Here is a 23052-nt window from a genome sequence, read left to right as displayed (position 1 = left end):
TAGGCACAGTGTTCTCCAACATAGCGATATGTTTGAATCAGTATAATTGTTTCAAAATGTCTATTTGTTCACATAGATTTGAAATATGAAAACGTATTAGCTTTTTTGACTATCTATAACCAGTAAATTTTCGCGTGAATTTGTGGAACTATCAGAAAACTCACATAAATCTGCCTTTCGTAGATTTTTTATCTGTATGGTTCTCACAGTTAGCAAATAGCAAGGAGAGTCATCCATCTACAAAGAAACAAACGCATTTTTTTAAAAAATGTATATCTGAATAAAATATACATATTTCAACAGACTCAGCATTATAAGAATATAATAATAACAACAATTTATTTATAACCGTCCTTCTCTCCCCGAAGGGATTCAGGACTGTTTCCAAAAAAATAACAAAAATGTCAAACATTCAATGCCTAAAACAGAATAAACAACGATCAAGACATAAACATGAAATAAGATGAACTCAATATAGATTATAAATCTAACAGACAATTAACTGGGGACTAAACTAAATAAACATAATATAACACAAAGAGTCATACAAATTAAAACACATTAAAACATTCCAAACCACTAAATCTAATTACAGGTGGTGGGGGTTACATTTGTTCATTCTGTGCCTCCTTTAGGGCAGGTTTGAATATCTGAAAGGACACATGCCTTTTGCTGAAAGCTTTTGAAGCAGGAATAGCAAGCAATATGATTGGATCATCCAATTGTCGCATCTGTGTATTAGTTAGGAGTTGGCATGATGCAGTGGTTTGAGAATTGGACTGCATAAGCAAATTACATAGCCATAGTTGGGACTACGACTCTGGAGACCTAGTCCCAACTATTCCTTACTCAACCATGGAAACCCACTCGGTGACTTTGGGTAAGTCACACACTATCAGCTCAGAAAACCCTATGATAGGTTTGCTTTTGGGCTGACATAACTCAGATATGACGCGGAGGAACACTACCACAAATGTATCAGGAACAGTGCTCAGAAAACTCCCACTGCCAAGAACCCCCAGTGTGACCATCCTGGCAGTGGGATTCTGAAAGCTGCATCCCAAAAGTAACAATAGTTGGAAATAAAACACATAAAGTCAGAACTCTAACATGTACGCTTATTCGAATGTTTGAAGTTTCTTGATCTTAAATTCACAGTCTAAAAAATAAAATTAATCTAGCTGAACAAAGAATCAATGAACTATGTGACAGAGCTTCTTAGTTGTTCAGAAAGGGTTATTAACACTCCAATTGAAGCAAATTATTGGTAAATTAGAATGAATGGGAATTAGTATCAGAAAATATTTGTTATTGAGCCACAGTAACACCTCACCAGATATTTATAGTTCATCGATATATTGTTTTAAAAAAAAGACCCTTTCCAGACTGTGAGGCTCAAAGCATCAGAAGGTCAAGACCAAACCTGAAACAGCTGTCATATTTAACCTTTTAATAAATTTTATCTATTCATCATGACTTTCTATATAACTGTTTGTTGTTGTTCATTCGTTCAGTCATCTCCGACTCTTCGTGACCTCATGGACCAGCCCACACCAGAGCTCCCTGTCGGCCGTCACCACCCCCAGCTCCTTCAAGGTCAGTCCAGTCACTTCAAGGATGCCATCCATCCATCTTGCCCTTGGTCGGCCCCTCTTCCTTTTGCCTTCCACTTTCCCCAGCATAATTGTCTTCTCTAGGTTTTGCTGTCTCCTCATGATGTGGCCAAAGTACTTCAACTTTGTCTCCAGTATCCTTCCCTCCAATGAGCAGTCGGGCTTTATTTCCTGGAGGATGGACTGGTTGGATCTTCTCGCAGTCCAAGGCACTCTCAGAACTTTCCTCCAACACCACAGCTCAAAAGCATCTATCTTCCTTTGCTCAGCCTTCCCGAAGGTCCAGCTCTCACATCCGTAGGTTACTACAGGGAATACCATGGCTTTGACTAGGCGGATCTTTGTTGACAGTCTGATGTCTCTACTCTTTACTGTTTTATCGTGACTGGACATTGCTCTCCTCCCAAGAAGTAAGCGTCTTCTGATTTCCTGGCCACAGTCTACATCTGCAGTAATCTTTGCACCTAGAAATACAAAGTCTGTCACGGCCTCCATATTTTCTCCCTCTATTTTCCAGTTGTCAATCATTCTTGTTGCCATAATCTTGGTTTTTTTGATGTTTAGCTGCAACCCAGCTTTTGCGCTTTCTTCTTTCACCTTGATTAGAAGGCTCCTCGGCTCCTCCTCGCTTTCGGCCATCAGAGTGGTGTCATCTGCATATCTGAGGTTGTTAATGTTTCTTCCAGCAATTTTCACCCCAGCTTTGCATTCATCCAGCCCCGCACATCGCATGATGTGTTCTGCATACAAGTTAAAAAGGTTGGGTGAGAGTATGCAGCCTTGCCGTACGCCTTTCCCAATCTTGAACCAGTCTGTTGTTCCGTGGTCAGTTCTTACTGTTGCTACTTGGTCCTTGTACAGATTCCTCAGGAGAGAGACAAGGTGGCTTGGTATGCCCATCCCACCAAGAACTTGCCACAATTTATTATGATCCACACAGTCAAAGGCTTTAGAATAGTCAATGAAGCAGAAGTAGATGTTTTTCTGAAACCCCCTGCCTTTCTCCATTATCCAGTGGATATTGGCAATTTGGTCTCTGGTTCCTCTGCCTTTTCTAAACCCAGCTTGAACATCTGGCAACTCTCTCTCCATGTATTGCTGGAGTCTTCCTTGCAGGATCTTGAGCATTACCTTACTGGCATGAGAAATAAGGGCCACTGTACGGAAGTTTGAGCAGTCTTTCACATTTCCCTTTTTTGATATGGGGATATAAGTTGATTTTTTCCAGTCTGATGGCCATTCTTGTGTTTTCCATATTTGCTGGCATATGGCATGCATCACCTTGACACCATCATCTTTTAAGATTTTAAACAGTTCAGCTGGGATCCCGTCATCTCCTGCTGCCTTGTTGTTAGCAATGCTTCTTAAGGCCCATTCAACCTCACTCCACAGGATGTCTGGATCTAATTCATTCACCACACCGTCAAAACTATCCTCGATATTATTATCCTTCCTATATTTATTATTTATTAGATTTATTAGATGCACTTATTGACCGCCATTCTCAGCCCTTACGGGCGACTCATGGCGGTGTACAGTACACATAAAAAGACAGTTACAGAGGCCAGTATCAACAACATATGACTATACAACAAATACAAACTACATAAAAATCCGCTTCGTCTCTTAGTAGAATCATAGCCAGTCTCATTTTCCTTATACCATTCCAGTTCTCATTACCGTAATGTTGTTGCTTAGCACTTAATTAAATGCCCTCTCGAACAGCCAGGTCTTAAGGCTTTTTCGAAAGGACATGAGGGAGGGCGCCTGTCTGATGTGTGCCGGGAGAGTGTTCCACAGCCGGGGGGCCACCACCGAGAAGGCCCTCTCCCTTGTCCCCGCCAGCCGTGCCTGTGATGCAGGCGGGATCGAGAGAAGGGCCTCCCCAGACGATCTCAAGGTCCTCGTGGGCTCGTAGGCCAAGATGCGGTCAGAAAGGTATCAGGACCTCGACCGGTTCAGGACCTCGACCGCCTCCTTAGTAGCAGGTGGGAAGGAGTGACAGAGTTGGACATCATCTGTGTACAGATGACACCGCACCCCGAAACTCCGGATGATCTCACCCAGCGGCTTCATGTAAATGTTAAACAGCATGGGGGACAGTATGGAACCCTGTGGCACCCCACAAGTCAAAGGTTGTGGTGCGGAACAGGAGTCCCCCAATAACACCTTCTGGGTGTGACCCTCCAGAAATGACCGGAGCCACCGCAAAGCAATGCCTCCAAGACCCATTTCCGCAAGGCGCCCCAGAAGGATACCGTGGTCGACGGTATCGAAGGCCGCTGAGAGGTCCAGGAGCACCAACAGGGACACACTCCCCCTGTCTAGCTCCCGGCGCAGATCATCCACTAAGGCGACCAAGACCGTCTCGGTACCATGCTCCGGTCTGAAACCAGACTGTGCCGGATCCAGATAATCCGTGTCTCTCAAGAATACCTGGAGTTGTGAGGCCACCACGCTTTCCATGACTTTGCCCAAAAAGGGGAGATTGGAAACAGGCCGAAAGTTGTCCAGTTTAGTGGGGTCCAGTGATGGCTTCTTCAACAGCGGCTTTATAATAGCCTGTTTTAGGCTCGCTGGAATCTTGCCTTCCCGAAGGGAGGCATTCACCACCACTGTTACCCACTCGGCCAATCCCCCCCTGGCCTCTCTCAGAAGCCAGGATGGGCAGGGGTCTAGGATGGACGTGGTGGGCCTCATTCCTCCAAGTATCTTGTCCACATCCTCGGGTTTCACAAACTGAAAAGAATCCAACAAAATAGGACAAGCAGGTGCTCTCGTTACATCCACAGAGTCTGCATCTAACGCGGCGTCCAGCCCAGAACGGATCAAGGCGACTTTGTCTGCGAAGAACCGAGCAAATGCTTCACAGCGCGCGACCGAATTGTCAGGGCTCCCACCTGCAGAGGCGGGAGTTAAAAGACCTCTGACAATCCGAAACAGCTCCGCCGGACGGTTCTTTGCAGACGCAATAGTGGCCGCAAAGAAAGTTTTCTTTGCGGTCTTTATTGCCGCGGCATATGCCCTAAGAAAGGACACAAACCGTGCTCGGTTTGACTCGCTCGGTTCCGAACGCCACACGCTCTCTAGTTCCCTCTTCCTTCGTTTCATAGCTGCCAGCTCCTCAGTAAACCAAGGGGCTGGTTTAGCTCGGCTACTTGAGAGGGGACGTTCCGGAGCAATCATGTCAATAGCCCTGGTCATCTCCCCATTCCAGAGAGCCACCAAGGCTTCGACATGGTCACCTACCGAGGTGGCGGAAAAATCCCCAAGAGCCGTCAGGAAGCCATTCGGATCCATCAGTCTCCTGGGGCGGACCATCTTAATGGGTCCTCCACCTTTGCAGAGGTTAGGGGGCGCAGTGAGCCTAAATCTGATCAGGAAGTGGTCGGTCCATGGCAACGGAGAGATGGACAACTCCTCCACACCGCCACCCTGTTCCCATCCCTGACAGAAAACCAAATCCAATGTGTGTCCAGCACAGTGGGTGGGGCCAGATATTTGTTGGGACAGCCCCATGGTTGCCATGGCAGACATGAAGTCCTGAGCCGCGCCTGTGAGGGTCGTCTCGGCATGGACGTTGAAGTCTCCCAGCACAAGAAGCCGTTGAGACTTCAATGCCAGGCTCGAGACCACCCCCGCTAGCTCAGGTAGGGAGACTAGTGCAGCGAGGTGGACGGTACACTACTAGAATCCCTATACTGTCCCGGTCACCCACCCTCAGGTAGACGCTTTCGAAATTTGCGGTCTGCGGGATGGGGCACCTGGTCAGATGGATGGAGTCCCTATAGACCACTGCGACCCCACCTCCCCGCCCTCTGGATCTAGGTTGGTGCTGCACGGAGAAACCCGGAGGACAAAGCTGGGTCAGATTTACTCCTCCAGCTTCATCCAACCAGGTCTCCGTGATGCATGCCAGATCTGCCCGTTCGTCCAGGATTAAGTCCTGGATCCAGGTCGTTTTTCCGTTGACAGATCTGGCGTTCAACAGCACCACCTTCAGATCGGAGGGTCCGCTCACCTGGTTACACCAATTTACCTTAGGAGACCGATTTGGAATTTTGATTATAGATAAGTGGTCCGAATTTGGCCGAATTTGAGGTCTCCTTTTCCCGCATCTCCTCCTTCCCACCACGACCTCTATGGGGGCCCCTCGGCTAGTGGAACACCTCCCCTCCTCCATGCCGCTATTTCTGGCTAGGGTCTTAATCACACTTTCACCAGCTGTTTGGGATGTTGGCGTTTTATCTTGCCAATTGTGCTGGCCTTCTTCATCCCCCCTCCTCCCCTCATTGTTTCCCACAGGTTCCAGCCCACTACCTCCCCTGCCCCTTCCACCAGATAATAGTGACAGATCTTCTGTATAGTCTCGCCACCTTCTCTTGATCTCTTCAGCTTCTGTTAGGTCCCTGCCATATTTGTTTTTGACCATGCCAATTTTTGCCTGAAATTTACCTCCAATGTTTCTAATTTTCTGGAAGAGATCTCTTGTCCTTCCTATTCTGTTGTCTTCTTCCACTTCCATGCATTGCTTATTTAAAAATAGTTCCTTATCTCTTCTGGCTAACCTCTGGAATTGCGCATTTAACTGGGCATATCTCCCCTTATCACTGTTTCCTTTTGCTTTCCTCCTTTCTTGGGCTACTTCCACTGTCTCAGCAGACAACCATTTTGCCTTCTTTTTCTTTTTCTTTGGGAAGTACTTTGTTGCCGCCTCCTGAACAATGTCACGGACTTCTGTCCATAGTTCTTCTGGGACTCTGTTTACTAAATCTAGTCCTTCAAATCTGTTCTTCACTTCCACTGTATATTCGCTAGGAATGTTAGTGAGATCATATCTAACTGGTCTGTGTATTTTCCCTGATCTCTTTAGTTTTATTCTAAATTGAGCAATAAGAAGTTCATGATCTGAGCTACAGTCAGCCCCAGGTCTTGTTTTCACTGACTGGATGGATGTCAGCCACCTTTGGCTGCAAAGGATGTAGTCAATCTGATTTCGGTGTTGACTATCTGGTGAGGTCCATGTATAAAGCCATCTTTTAGGTTGTTGGAAGAGAGTGTTTGTTATACACAGTGAGTTTTCCTGGCAAAATTCTATCAGCCTGTGTCCCGCTTCATTTTGTTCTCCCAGACCATGCTTGCCTGTGATCCCAGTTGTCATTTGACTTCCCACCTTGGCATTCCAGTCTCCTGTAATGAAAATAATGTCTTGTTTTGGTGTATTATCCAGTAGGTCCTGCAGATCCTCATAGAACTGATCTACTTCTGCTTCTTCAGCAGCTGTGGTTGGGGCGTATATTTGGATCACTGTGATGTTAAAAAGCTTTCCTTGCACTCGATTGAGATCATTCTGTCATTTTTTGGGTTGTATCCAAGCACTGCTTTAGCGAATTTCTTATTAATTATGAAGGCTACTCCATTTCTTCGATGTTCCTCTTGTCAGCAGTAGTAGATCTGGTGGTCATCTGATGTGAAGTGGCCCATTCCAGTCCATTTCAGTTCGCTGACCCCCAGAATGTCTATCTTTAGTCTTGACATCTCACCAATAACAACATCCAGTTTGCCCTGGCTCATAGATCTTACATTCCAGGTTACATTCCATGGCATACCGACATATCTCTGGTTGTACTGGTCCATTTAGTTTTCTTGGCAAGGATACTGGGGTGGTTTGCCATTGCCTTCCCCAGGGATCACGCTTGGTCTGACCTCTCTGCCACGACCGTCCCGTCTTGGGTGGCCCTTCACGGTTTCGCTCATGACATCATTGAGGTGCTCAAGCTCCAGCGCCACAACAAGGCGGTGATCCTTTGCTGAAGATATAACTGTTATCTTTTTATATACTGTATCTAATTTATAAATCTGAAATGTTTAAACTATTTCATATAATGCATCAAGACAGACAACTCTACATGACCCTGCAAAATAATCCCCAGGGAACAGGAAGGCTAAACAAACCCCTCTGGGCTTCTTTCCAAGCCAAAACAATTAACCAACCCATTGTTCATGGATTTTGAACTGTGGTGCTGGAGGAAAGTTCTGAGAATGCCTTGGACCGCGAGAAGATCCAACCACTCCATACTTCAGGAAATAAAGCCCAACTGTGTCACAAGAAATTAAATGTGCAGATTTGACAAATATGAATTTAATATGACATGTGGGAATGAATGGAAGGATGTGTGGTTGGAGTTAATAATTTTGGAAACACCAATATAATATTAAGGCCTACAATGACTAACTACCTGCTTGCTGGAACTGTGATCAAAACCTGCTAATGAGAATTAATAAGAACTGTGATAATGGGTCTTTCAAGTTAAGGAAATGTTTGCAACATTCCTTATGTTAAGAAGGAAGTCAACATAAGATCAACACCAATCTGGCCAGGAAACTGAGATGGAGCCAGGATGGAAGTCGTCTATTATTAATTTACAACTTTGGGACTACATCAACAGAATATTCATACAAAAGACTCAGTCTAATAATGCTCAGTCCTGAGGAGTCTGTCCACCCGCTATGCTCTTCTCCATGGGAAGGAGAGAGATAGTGTACAATGTTTCATTCCAAGAGTCAATTGGCATGAAGATCAGCATAGGTCCAACACACAAAGTTCAAGGTACAAGGTTTACAATATTTCCAGCTGAAGTTCTCAATACAATGACAATAATTGCTGCCAGCACCAGACTACTGTCAGCATACATTATTTATGCTGCCAGCAGCAAGTCTTTATGACTGTGTAGCCCTCCTCTGTGCCAATCTACTTGACCTCCATACCTGTATGGAATCTATCCTCAGCTGAAGCCAGGCAGGGTGAGTTAATTCCCGCTCTTCAGTCTGATCCTGTTCTGGATCAGGCAGTTCTACAGCAGAAAGGCCTGGCTCCTGCTGAGCAGTATTAGGGTCCATATCCTCAGACTGCTCAGGTAACTTCTCAGCCATGGTCCTGCGTTCGTCTGCTGGAAGGAAGCCCTTTTCCTCCTTATCCTCATTCAGGACCTGAGACCTGATATAACCATATAATAAGACCAAATCTGCTTACAATATAGAAGAGATATAAGGAGAGATGGTACTGAAAACACCTTTATGGTTATGTCCATTAGAAGTGGTCCTAAGGCCAACGTCCAAAGATGAAATAAGATCTTATAGGAAACATCTATTTAAAGAAAAAGATCACTGGAACCTAAAGAAAGAGAAGAGCTAGGCATCAATTATTGGTTTTGGTTTTATCAACTACACGATAGAGTTATAAAACATGCTAAAGTAGGGTTTGAGGAAAAGAAATCTAAGTTGGAGTCTATTTTCAATATGAGAAAAAAGGGCTAAATCTCCAGATTATATAAATACATTCTTGAATATAATATAGAAGACAATAGAATAAAATTTGTCATGATTTCTTGGGCCAGAGACTTAGGAAAAAACATAGAATTAGAGAAATTGGAATACCTCTGGAAAAAACTATTTAAATACTCAATTATGAGATCCATTAGAAAGAACTTATACAACATGTTTTACAGAAGCAATGTAATCCCAGAGTTATTAGCTAAAATGGACAAAACCTATGGAAAAGGGATTGCTGGAGATGTAAAAAACAAAAGGGCACTTTTTCCATGTCTGGTGGTCATGTCCGATGGTATCACAATTTTGGAAGGGGGTAGTTATAGAAACAAATAACATGCTCACCAATAAGGTCAAGAAAAGCCCAGCAATGTGCCTTCTAGGTCTATTCAGAGAGGGTATAACCAGGAAGATAAAGAAATATGCCAATACAGCTTTGTTGCAGCAAGACTGGTATAGTGAAATCATGGAAGGGAGAAAGAACTACTCAAGTGAGACTGGAGAGAAAAATAGATGATATGCAAATAGCCAAGCTGTCGAATGGACTTTGAAGTAAAAAAAAAAATAATGAAGATTTTACAAAAAAATGGTAGCTGGCCCTCATATATCTTGGAAAGAAAGCAAAAGTTGACTTTAAGGGTGCTACAAGGGGAACTATTTAAGGAACTTATATGAGTAAGTATTATAGGGTATAGGTATCAGCAAGAATGGAAGTCCACAGTTGTGAGTTCATGGATGTGAAGATAGAGGAAATGTATTGCCCTCCATACAGAAACAGTGTTTGTTACTGTCTCTGTATGTTGTGTGATTTGTTTGTAAATTTATATCACTGTTTTTCCTCTTTAAAAATAATAAAATTTATATTAAAAAAAGATTATGTGACAAGAATTCCATAATTGCATGCAAATGATATATCATTACAGAATTCTCATCATACCTTTGTATTTTGGTCTTATCTGGGATGATTTTCAGTCTATTGACATTTACCCGACCTGTTTCCAGATTCAGAAGGTACCCACACCAAATATCTACCAGTCAAACCTAGACCTAATAGAAAGTTTAAGATTGATACTAATAGTTTCTCTAAAGTTTCTTGTGATAGCCAGATTAATTGTTCCACAGCTCTCATGTAACAGGAATAAAAAGCATAACCTTGGGAAACCGCCGGGGACAAGGAAATGACATTACCACAAACAGAAAGCAGAAAGTAGCAAAAGCAATTAGATAGTCTCTGGAATAAGAGCATCCACAGTTGAAAGATCTGCTTCTCTCCACTTCCTGTTCATCTTTAGATTCACAGCCAAGGCATTCTTTTTGAAAGAGCATGTGAGTTTTCAGGTTGGTAATATGAGACTTGTTGTTCTTCTTGTTCTTGCTGGCTCTTCTTTACCTATATATTAATTACCAGTCTCCTGATGTGTTTTTGTTTTTTTAACTTCATTGTTATGTCTCCTTCATGTGTGATTATTGCCTTAATTTGTATGTGTTGTAGCCTGGCAAGAGCCAGACAATTCTGATGAGGGTGATGGGTTTCAAAATAAAGCACCTGAGGTGTCTGAGACCATTCAGGCAGATTTGCAGACAGGGCAGTCTGAGACAGGTCGGGGTAACCCAACAGATGCTTTCTCTAAAGAAAAGACCTTTAGAAGATGAGGAGGGCAAAAAGGTCACTAGGGAGTGTAGGTTAGATTTCAGGACACAAGGCATAAAAAGCAGGCAATTAAGACATTCCCAAAGAATTAAATATAGGAGTTTCAGGTCCAGATGTGGCAAGAATGATGTCATGAGTGCCTCGATGAGTTTAAATTAGGTGTTTGATTCTCAGCATTTCAGAGATGACAACTTTGCCATGTTGCCAAGTTTTCAAATCTTTGGTACTTGTAATGTCAAGATTCTTGTTTCATGTTCTTGCTTTTCCCTATGTACCTTGGAAGAGTTTTGCCTGAATTGAGTTTCCTGCGCTCATATTCCTTCATTTTACCTTGAATTATTTCTATGTTCTTAGATTTTTAGTTCCTGTGAGGTTTCCTTGGATTTTTAAAGACTTTTATTGAACTCTGACTGCTTTTGTATATTGCTGTTTATACTCTGACTGCTACTTTTAGATATAACCCTTTCCCCCTTTTATTTATGCAATAAACTCTTTATTATTGGACAATTGGCCTCTAATGTTTTATATTGTTGTTTTGATACTGTTGGCATTGAATAGTTGCCTGTGTTAGCTGCCCTGAGTCCCCCCTCGGGAGTGAGAAGGGCGGGGTAGAAATGGACTAAATAAATAAATAGTGTGGTGCTGGGTGAAGAGGTGCCTCAGGGCTTGTGTGCAACAGTATGGTAGATTCTATGTCTTGGTTTTCAAACCAACATATATACCACTGATCAATATGTTGGTTGGGTTCCTATCACATCACACTCATATTTCACTTTAACTGCTATAGCAAGATCCTAGTGCTCTATTTCATTTTAACTGCGATGGAAACATCCTGCTCAGTTAATGCCAGGGTGTTTGAAATTATCAGACAGAGGTTTTTGTTTAGTGCTTCCCCAAACTGCAAACAACAGAATATTGCCATGGCAGTTAAAGTAGAATATAATGCCATAACAATATAGCACAATTAGGCCATCAGAATCTAAATGGTCAAATAAGCAGTAAGCAAAGAGAAATAAGGAATACTGAAATAGTGAGACAGAATCTTTCAAACAATATGTATATATGTGTATAATGTGTGTGTGTGTGTGTGTCAATCTATAAACTGTATATGTACTTAGGATCTCAGCTCATGGGGGGGAAGTGTTTTGTACCTTTCCACATTGTTCAAAAATTGATAATTGATTTTCCCCTTATCAAATGTGTTACTCCCACCATATTAACAGCAACCACCCACTCCATTTGCTTTCATAAAATACAGCAGAGATAGCCAATGACTGTTACCATCACACCACCAAATAGTCTGTCCACGTGAAGCAGGTAAATACAGCAATGAACGAAGCATTAAGAATAATCACAGGATGTCTCAGTCCTACACCTGATAGACCCCCCCCCCCCCCCCCCGATGTGCGATGGGAAGTTGCTGCTGTGAGAGAAATAAGATTGAACACTGTGAAAGCCATCCACTGCATGGCTTTCAGACTCCTCCCAATAGACTTAAATCAAGGAAAGTTTCATAAGAATCATCACACCTCTAAATGTTCCTCCAGCAACAGCAAGAATATCCATGTGGGCAGCAAAATCAGGCAATTCCAACTGGATAGCCCCTCACGAGGGTCTGCCTACAGGGGAAAATCAAGGATGGGCAACTTGGAAGTCCCTGAGTAGACTCAGAAGCGGAGTTGGCAGATCAAAGGACAACTTGGCAAAATAGCACTACCTAGAAGAATCCCCATCATGTGCAACTGTGGAGCACAACAAACAACTCCACATCTGTATGCTTGTTCACAATGCCCTGCCACATGCACAGAAGAATTGCTGAAAGCTACAGACTATGTGGTTGCAATTGCCCATTTTTGGTCTAAAATTGTTTAGCCACTTGTGCTCCTTCTAGTTTATCAGTTTTATACTTATTTATGTAATGCTTTAACACAAAATAAATAAAACCTCCAAATACCCACTTTTTCCCACTTTCAAGCAAATTGAAAGGTCTGGAGTCTATAGGTACCCAACATCAAAAATGCCCATTTCTAGATACTTTACATTCGGCAACCCCCGGAAGTAGTCTTGCATCATTTGATAGCCTCCATGAGGCTCCACTTTTAAAGTGTCTAGAAACTGAGGGAAGCCTGCATGTGATGAGGTCCAAAGCAATCCATCCTTGAAAAAAATGCCCATTCTCTGATCCAGTAGGTTTTTGCCCTTCCATACATTCAACTCACCTGCTGCAATCTTCATTCAATAATAAATGTTTCTGTGCATGTTCTCTAGCTGAGCTATAGGGCCTATCACAAATTCAGTTTGTTAGCTATAGGACCTAACACAACTCAGTTTATCTCCCACTTCCTTTTTTCAAGTGCCAACTTGATAGATGCTAACGAAGAAGCAAGCGGGTACTTACCTCAGGAGTTTCCTCGAATCTGAAGCTTCCAATGTGCTAGCTGAGCATTTCTTGTTTCCACATTCCACCACCTTGCCAAACCTGATCAAACTGGTAAGGTATGTTTATATATGATAGTAATAGAACAATGCCCACAAAATCTGGGACTCCATATGGAGTCCCAGGTTTTGTGGGCATTGTTCTATTACTATCATACATTTCTCTTTAGCTTTGTGTTTTCCAAGCTAGTCACCTTTTGTATGTGCTTCTGAGCTTCAAATTCTTTTTAGATAGATTAGATTTCACTTACAAGGATATCACTGGCCAGAATTAAATATACAATATATACTTGTGTATAAATGGGTCTCATCACATGAACAAAGGGAAAGTGGGGGAAAGCATAGGACAGCCTAGGACAGTAGAGAGAACAGTCTTATTCTGCTCCCTCCCATTGAGGTCCATCTTCTGCCATCCCACATTCTTGCCCCTTTCAAGTCCATCTTTCCCCTGCATTCCTCTACTTTGTGCTATTAGGAGTTGGGTACCTTTGGACTCCTCAAAAGGCACTCTAGGCTCTGTTTCTCTACACTGCTGAAACAAAGTCCCATCAAAAGTTGCCTTGTGTCATGTGATGGTCTCGTGGGACTCTGTTTAGGCAGCAGAGAGAAATGGAGAGAAGATGCAGAGAATACTGTTCCTGATGAAGTCATAAGTCAATGGCAAGTCAGAAGAGCTTTAAAAGCTTGCATGAAATGTTTTGCAATTTGTTGTTGGCCTATAAAGGTATCACTCTTTTGCAGATTTTGTTTGATTTGGATTCCATTTGGATTTCATTTGCACTTCTATGCACTTTAGCACATGAGGCTGGCAAAGCAGAATTCCATCAGGATAATGATGTTGTGTGTGTCCTGCTGCCACTTTGAATTCCTTCCATGACTATAGCACTTTTTTCACTGAGTAAAACTCTTCAGTTCCTCCTGATACTGCTCCCTTTCCATTACATACTTAAGTGCAATAGTTCCCTTCCACTTCTGCTTTTATATGCAAGTAGTCACATTACATCACTGGGCATGATTCTCTTCCTCTACCCCCCCCCCTCTCTCTTTCATCTTGCAATTCCCAAGAAGGCTGTTCTGCTTTTTTTTTCACTGTTGCTTCTTTACTTTTTTCTATATTGTTATATTTGCAAAATTTCAGTAGTAATAATCATAATGATAATAACAAAAAAATTCTCAATAGGGTATTGTGCAGGAAAGTAAGTTATGAAGACTGTGTGGAAGACAGCCCATAGGATCACAGATTGCCAAAGTGATGCTGTTGCATTAATACAGATAGGTCTGATATCAAACACTCTTAAGGGCCTCTTCACAGGGGTTTATTTTTGGTGGTGACAAGAGGTATTTTCAAGTTTGGCCATGGAGCTCAATGGCTCCCATCACACCCTAGAGAAGTACTTCTGGGGCAACTCTGTGGCCAAACTGAAAAAAATACCTGCAGCTGCTGAAAATAAGCCAGTGGCAGACAAGAAGAGACTCCACATCTTTCATTGGGAAAGATGGATCAAGCCAGCTTAAACAGGCTTCTCCCCATGTGATGAGATTGGGAGGAAGCCAGAACAGCATGGGGTGTGGGGCAACAGGGAACACCATGCTCCATGACAATCTATGGCGATTCTGGCAGCACATGTGACAAAGTTGTAAAATCAGTTATGTTTCCATTTTCTGCATGAATGCAGTTATGGAAAGAAAGCAGATTGGTGTGATAAAGTCCTAACTTTTTATGCTTTTGTTTCAAGCTGAGAACTGCATCACAAATCTGAAGAAGAGAAGAATCTAAAATTGAATTCTTCATTTTTACAAAGTTAAGTGCCAGATATTGGGAAAACTTGCAGTAGAAAACTCCACTGTAGCCCATTAAAGCAATTTTGCCATGCTATAGCTATAGTGCTTGGCTTCAGAATAGTATGTCATGATGACTTACTCTTTATGAAATAAACCAGAGTGAGAGAGTAAATCACTGTAGAGGTTCATGTATCTGCATGCTCCTCAGTAAATAAACTATCTATCTATCTATCTATCTATCTATCTATCTATCTATTCAAATATTTTAAAACCACTCTTTAGCTTATTATTTAAAAATCCTATTAAGTATCAACAGACAAAACTAATCACTAACACCAAAATAAGATTTGAAACTGGTGCCAAAAAACCATGTCAATACTGTCCTCAGTTGCACTTCCATGAGAAGCATGTTTCCATAGGTGGAAAACTGCACATCAGTAGAATTTCTCCTTTGTTGAAACAAAATGCAGCCGAGATTCTTGCAGAACATCTTGCCTGATGAGATTTACACTATGGCCAAGATGACCTAGATGGGAAGTGTAAAAGAATCTTTCATTTAAATCGGGGGGATTCTTAAGATGTTGACTCAAACAGTATAAATCTCTCTCCGCTGTTCACCATTGTAACAGAGCGCTGAAGATCTTATACTAATATGTCTCTAACATATCCCCTCATACACACACCAACACGCGTTCCCTCAGCTGCTATATAACTCTCAGCTGAACACCACGTTGAAAGATCAGAGTACAGGGTTATACTCCCTTAGGTTCTTCAAGAACACTAACACAACTCTGTCGCAAAGCACTTCAATGTGTGTTGTGGAACATGAGTGTGTAATGGTAGGTTTGCTGCCACCACCACAAAATTAAAGTTTGAGGAATTGTCTTGTTGTTGTACTTGAGGTAAAATGTCCCTATACACCGGCTCTTCCTTTTGGCTCCCTTTTTGTGTCACTGAACTGTAGAGATGGGGAGGATTACTGGATCTAACCTGTAGTATGTAACAGTGAGATTCTTTGACCAGCCACCCCTGGCTGCCTTCCAGAGTATCTAGGTTTCCCCTGGACTACTCTGACCTTTAGGGAAATAAACCCACTCGTATTCTGTCCTAATATAAGTAAACAAGCCTTCACTTTGACTGCCCTAGTCAAACTATACAGAAGCACTTGCTCTTAATTATTCCCTAACAGTCTAATTCCTAGCTCACTAAGAAACTCTCTTCTCTCTGTCTGAAATCCTAATCTTTTCTCTGCTAGATCAAATCCTTCTCTCTTTCCCCCCCCCCCCTGTCAGAAATGACAGCCTATTTACACTCTCCTTCAACCCCTCCCTTGGGGTTTGAACCAATCAAGAGTTAGCTGACTCCTCCCCTTGTCTCTCTGCCTATACCATCATGTCCGCCATCCTGAGCTGCCTTCCCAACATGGAGGCCAGCTCACTGACTTCCAGGCTGCGACCTAGCAAAGGTACAAGTTCATGACAGGAAGAGATGCAGCTGCAGAGATATATACACCATATAATGAAAGGTCAAGTCAATTTCACTTACCTGGCTTTGTAGCTGTGTTCAAAAAAAGCTCCTGTATGCATACAGCCTCAATAAGTAGCTTTGACAGTGATGATTCTCGACATCATGGCTAGTTATGTTGCTTGTGTCATGTACTCTTACAGTAGTGTAATTACAGAACCTTATAGATGGAGACCATCCAGCCTAACAATAGATTGCATGCTGCAATGAATAAAAGAAACTCACCACCCAAAGCATGTATTTACACTGCTATTAGTAAGTATTTTGACTGCCATTACTCCAGCCAAGCAATCCTGGGGCCTGAAGTTATGCAAAGTACTTTGAATTCTAGTGACCCAATGTGATGTAGTAGTTTGAGTGTTGAACTATATCTCTGGAAACCAAACTTCAAATCCACGCTCAACGATGGAAACCCAATGGTTTATCTCTCAACCAAAAAGGAGGTGATGGCAACCCCTCCCCCCTTCCTGGTCAAATCTTGCCAAGAAAGCCTCATCTTAGGTTTGTCACGAGTCAAAAAGGACTTGCAGGCACACAAAAACATTTAAAATTCACTGCTAGAGAGTTCACATGCTGCACTTCAGAGGAGGTATAAACCGCAAAAAAATACATCCCAGGATTCCTTAGATGAAACCACAGCAATTAAAATGGTATCAAACTAATATAATTGGGCAGTGTTGACACACCCCAAACTCTTGCCGAATACCCACAAGCTTCTACATTTACAGAATTGTGTCCTGTTTGGTGCCCATAATCCTGATTGATTGGATTCCCGTACTCCAGTCTAATCTTTCTATATCACAAGTGGAATGAAATGGTAATGTCACAAAACTAGACAACATTTGTGTTTTTATTGTTTGGTAAGGGCAGTATAGCATGAAGAAGATGAATCCAGGATATTGTGTCTCCTTTTTCTGCCTCTCTAGAATTCTTGCTCTCCCTGGCAGCAAAAACAACATTGCAGTGTTCCCTCACTTATCGTGGGTGTTACGTTCCAGGACCACCCTGAAAAGTGAAAATACATGAAGTAGGGATGCTATATATATATATATATATATATATATATATATCTCGAGTTCCGGGGGTGAGGCAGAAGCGAGGAGAAATTTAAAGGCACCACGCACGGTTGGTTTTTTTGGGTTTTTTTTTTTTTTTTTGCTAACTATCTCTGCTTTGCTTTGCACTTTCTCTTGATTGGCTGCCTCTCTCCCCGGTGGGAGAGTGAAACCCCCTTCCACACTCCATCGTTGCCAGGAGGTGGGATTAGAACGCCGCTCTGGGAAATAGCAACCATTCATAAACTGGGAGGCAAAAACCCATGAAACAACCCGGGGAAAGCGAACCACGAAGTAGCAAGGGAACACTGTATAGCATGTAATTCATTCAGAATAGTCACTTCCTCCTGCTATATTTATTTTAAACTATTTGAACTTTCACATTGTTTCTGCATCTATAAGGATACCTAAAAAGTATAAACTCTGCCCTTTATCATAATGTTACCACACAGCTTTTTGACAGCCGTATATGTGTTTGTATTCATATTTCTTCAGAGGTATATTTCATTCATTTCAAAGGAATTTGGTATTGGATTGTAATCAGTGTAATATCACTAGTCAATGTAAGCTAGGGTTAAAATGTGTGCTCTGAAGTATTATATGGTTATCATTGCTGCTCTAAGATTGGACTCATGCTTTGTCATTGCTAAAGTAGACCGAAGCTTCAAAAAGTTGCTTTAGGGTCATTTCCATATTCCCATAGTCAACATAAAAGATGTAGTCCAAAAAGTAACATCTCCAGTCTCTAGTAGATCAATTCCATTTTGTACCACTTATTTTATTATGCCTAAGTGTAGAACTCCTTTTTTTAAAAAAGTTAAAATGCTGATCATCATTGTAGAAATGCTGGAATAATAATACACAGTTATAGTCGCACACTACTACTGAAGAATGATTGAACATTCAAAGCTACATAAAAACAATACAAATAAGGAAATTTAATAGAAAAAAAGATTATTACTACAACAAGTCACTGCCGGTGTATTAAATGTCAAGAGGCACGACTATTTGTGGAATTACTAGTTTAAATATAGCTCAAACCTGGGATTTCTTATAGATTAGTTACTCTTGAAATAGAAGTAACACCATACACAGTTTAAAGTATTTGCTTATTTCTTTATTGCTAATAGAATTGGCAAGGCAGATCAAATATATAAGATGCAATATTTCTGCTTTCTTACCTCCTTTGCACCTCCAGAAGGTGCCATTGTGGTCTCAGTGTTACAAGTCTGAGAAAGATACATTGGCACTTCCATGTCAGTGTTCGATAACAAGGCTTCCAGAAATACAATTGCAAACTGGCCGAAATTCATGAGCCTTTGTTTTATAAATCCTCTGTGTGCTCCACCCTTTCCTTTACATTTAGACTAAGAAATATGAGGATACAAGAGACAGAGTTTAGAGCTACACCTTATGGGCTTCTCCCCCATTCCTTGCCACAAATGACTTTCATTTCACATGTAAAGCAATCAAAGGCGTCTTCAGGCTAAGCAGATAAATGGAAGTACATGAAAGAGCTGTTTGGTCCTTGTCTAGCCATTCCAGTCAAACTCTCATACGCACTTTCATTATTCACTTCAGAGAGAATATTAAAAATGAACTGAAGCTATTTTGAAGAGGCAAAGGGTCCTTCCAGACAGCCTTTAATCTGAGACCTGTCTCGGTTTTACTGGAGGCGTCCAAATAATGCCTCTGGTAAAAACTAATTAATGTTGAGTAACCTGGGGTTTCCCAATTTACTCCACATTAATTAAATGCCTAATCAAATCTAGGCCTTAATGAAAGATCCGGGTCTGATGAGATATTGGGCCTGTGGGGATTGACTTCCGGTCAAGTTCCGTGATACTGAGGGTCAATCGCCAAAGCCATCTCACATTTTTGGGGTTCTGGAGCACAGGAGACAAGGTGATAGCTTAGCAGGGCTAATATGAGCAGCTGCCTTACAACTGGGGACAGGGAATGGAAGTTAATGGAACAGGGAATGGAAGCATCTCTCCTTTTCTTATTTACTTTAGTGATAAAAAGGTGACTTTGCACCAGTAAAGCTGATGATATATATCCTGTGTTAAGTTTTCATTAAACTCAGGCATATCTCCTAATAAACCAGGGCGATCAGGTTGCAACCCAGGGCATCATCTGCCCCTCCCTCCATACTCAGAATTCAGAAACATGTGAGTCATAGACACCAAGCATCAATTAGGTTTATTAACCAACTGAATCATGTTCTGATATGCTTATGTGCCTAGTTCTACAATTTGCTTTGCTTTGCTAATATATTTCTCATCCTGTTTTGTTCCATGTACAAACAACAACCATGAAGTCACATTCTCTTGCTTCCAGGAAGAGAAGAGAGGAAGGGTCCCAGTGTTTTATTCACAAAATTACCACAACTTTTTCTAACAGTGCCAGGGAAATTCTGAAACATGATGCAGGTAACATTTAGTTCAGTTACATAATCTACTGTCAGATGTTACCTTGTAGTAGACAACAAAATGGGAGGCTATAAGGGAGATAGGTGGACCCACTCCTTAAGGTGAGGTGGGGGTGGGGACTTGGGGATGGAAGTTCTGATCTACCATCCTGTTGTGGTTCAGACAGATGTAGATGAGGGCATTGGGGTTTCAGAACCCTAGATGAGGGAAAGGAGGGATTTCAGAGCAAGATTCTCTCTGTGAGATGGAGTTTGTTTTGGAGTCCAGCAGACAGGGAGAAAACCTTTCACCCACAAGAAGATTAGCAATCCCTGATAAAGACCTGGCAGACCAAGATAGATCATTCGAGGGTACAGCTGGGTTAGACAGGGATACCAGACTGCACCTGAGGGGGAGAAAGCTCGAGCGCAGGAAATCCAAAAGAATCTGTGAAAAAGAAGCACAGAGAAAGGAACCTCCAGGTCAAAGAAATGCCTTTATGTTTTACCTTCCTTAAATCAGAGAGTATCTCATTGAGATTTTAGATCAGGCAATGCTGCTGAATAGTAAAGATGCCCAGTTCATATTTTACCTCCTGAGAATTTTGATTCATGTTTTAGAAAGTTCTTAAAGCCTTGGGTCTTATGGATTCATGTTCATGTTTTGATTCTTGTTTTCCTTTGATTATGCTCATGTTATGATTTTTGTTTTCCTGTACCATTTGGATTATTTGGATTAATGTCTGTGAAGTGTTTTTACTCCTCACCAGCTTGGCTGGGGTTTTACATATTGACTAACTTTTCTGATTACCTGTTGGATTTTACCTTCCTCATCCCTTTTGGTGATTTCCTCCTTTTTATGTGTATTTTCTTCAATAAACTGTTTTACTACTACTTTTGGATTCCTGGTTGGTGCTAAAGGCAAGGTGAACTCTAGCTGGGGTGCAACACATCCCAGGGGTTAACTAGCCTGTGAGTTCAGTTGAATCATTGGTTGGCAGTGAATCAGGTGATGACTAGTTCCACTGCCCTTTGTTGTGGTGAAATGTATAGTTGCAACTAATACAACTGTGACCAAACATTCCATCCAAGATAAGCCTTCACTGTATTTATTTTCCCAATCTATTCCTTCATTCCACTTTAGTTGCAACAAGTGAAAAGCACAAAATTCCATACCCATAATGAAATATCTCTTTTTGCCTTCAGGTCAAATTCAAGAAAAAGATTTCAGGTGCTACTTTTTGTGAGTAAAGCAGATCACAAAGATACCAACTTATTTTAGCAGAAAATGCTTATTTCCAATAGCTGAGTGAATGAGAGCAATTCTACACAAGAACATAATGCAGTTCCAACTAGTATGAAAAAGACTGGTTTGGGGCCACTTTATGTCCACATGGTGCTGTCAACCACCTTCAAGGCAGGACAGGAGCCCCACAATCCAGCCACCCCCAGCACTTGCTCAGTTACATGGCATCAACCAGCAAGTAAAGTTCATTAGCTCTGGATTTGCTGCAGAATCCATTCATATTTAAATATAGGCTTAGTAACCCTTATCCAAATGCTTGAAACAGGAAATGTTTTGCATCTCTCTCTCTCTCTTTCTTTCCTTTTTTTTTTTTTTTTTTTTTTTTTTTTTTTTTTTTTTTGCTGGAGGAAAATTCTGAGAGTGCCTTGGACTGCAAGAAGATCCAACCAATCCATACTTCAGGAAATAAAGCCTGACTGCTCATTGGAGGGAAGGATAGTAGAGGCAAAGATGAAATACTTTGGCCACATCATGAAAAGAAAGGAAAGCTTAGAATGAGTGGGAATTAGTATCAGAAAATATTTGTTATCGAGCCACAGTAACCCCAGCACCAGAGATTTATAGTTCACCGTTATGTTACTTTAAAAAAAAGACCCTTTCCAGGCTTGTGCAGGCTCAAAGCATCAGAAGGTCAAGACCAAACCTGAAACAGCTATCATATCTAACCTTTTAATAAATTGTATCTATTCATCATGACTTTCTATATAACTGTTATCTTTTTATATACTGTATCTAATCTATAAATCTGAAATGTATAAACTATTTTATATAATGCATCAAGACAGACAACTCTACATGACCCTGAAAACTAATCCCCAGGGAACAGGAAGGCTAAACAAACCCCTCTGGGCTTCTTTCCAAGCCAAAACAATTAACCAGACCCATTGTTCATGTATTTTGAACTGTGGTGCTGGAGGAAAATTCTGAGAATGCCTTGAACAGCCAGAAGATCCAACCAGTCCATACTTCAGGAAATAAAGCCCAACTGCTCATTGGAGGGAAGGATATTAGAGGCAAAGATGAAGTACTTTGGCCACATAATGAGAAGACAGGAAAGCTTAGAGAAGACAATGATGCTGGGAGAAATGGAAGGAAAAAGGAAGAGGGGACAACCAAGGGCAAGATGGGTGGATGGTATCCTTGAAGTGACTGGATTGATTCTCAAGGAGCTGGAGGTGGTGATGGCTGACAGGGAGCTCTGGCGTGGGTTGGTCTATGAGGTCACAAAGAGTCAGAAGCGACTGAATGAATAAACAGCAACAAATTCTTTTTTTGATATTAGAATACCTGTGTTTGCATACATGTACTTAATGAGATTCCTTGGAGATGAGACCCAAGTTTCCACATGAACTCATTTGTTCTATACACTTTATACACATAGCCCTGGAGGCAATGTTATACAACATTGAACTTGAAACAAAATTGTGTACATGGAACCCTCTGAAAACAAAGGTGTCAGTATCACAGCCAGCTGTCATTGATAGCTCTGATAGCGAGGGTGAGGAGGTGCTGTTTGAAGGGCCAGTGTTTCAGGTGAAGTCCAGGGATGCCCAGCACTTCCTCAGCCAAGCTTGGAAGAAGAGCCTATATGGCACTTAGTTTCTGGCAACAACTTCAGTGTTTGGAAATGTGACCTCAAACTGTTGGTGATCTTTGGTTTTGTGACATTTAGACTCTAGTATTTGTTGGAATGAGCTTTGGATCTTGGAACAGACTATCAGCTTCCCTGGTGTTTTTCCCTGTAATTTATGCCTCCTTGGACTTGGACTGTTTACGAATCTCCTGTTTCGAAATGAGGGTCTTAGTTTTATGATATTAGTCATGTGGATGATTTTAGATCTTGGGGTGCTCTGGATTTTGGAATTCCAGATAAAGGATTCTTGACCCATATTCCAAATGTCAACATACTTTGAGCAAGAAAAGCAGAACTCATAATGCAGAGGAAG

At 41.7% G+C, this 23052-nt stretch overlaps 1 protein-coding gene across 2 annotated transcripts in view; it reads right to left on the bottom strand.

Annotated features, from left to right (window-relative positions):
* The window catches only part of LOC132770722 (cytosolic phospholipase A2 epsilon-like), a 66266-nt gene extending 47595 nt beyond the window's left edge, over positions 1-18671 (bottom strand). Inside the window, exons 1-2 of one of the 2 annotated variants that reach the window (XM_060768401.2) lie at positions 18572-18671; positions 165-237 (exon numbers count right to left, since the gene is read on the bottom strand). In XM_060768401.2, coding sequence (XP_060624384.2) covers positions 165-237; positions 18572-18646 — 148 coding nt within the window. In that variant the 5' untranslated portion in view covers positions 18647-18671. Of the gene's footprint in view, positions 1-164; positions 238-12812; positions 12890-18571 lie in introns of those variants that run through there. The other variant, XM_067462832.1, reaches the window with a different exon arrangement.
* Between the last annotated feature and the right edge of the window lie 4381 nt (positions 18672-23052).

This window comes from Anolis sagrei, chromosome 1 (assembly GCF_037176765.1).
Source record: "Anolis sagrei isolate rAnoSag1 chromosome 1, rAnoSag1.mat, whole genome shotgun sequence".
Classification (NCBI taxonomy): Eukaryota; Metazoa; Chordata; class Lepidosauria; order Squamata; family Dactyloidae; genus Anolis; species Anolis sagrei.
This window is presented reverse-complemented; position numbering and strand designations above follow the sequence as displayed.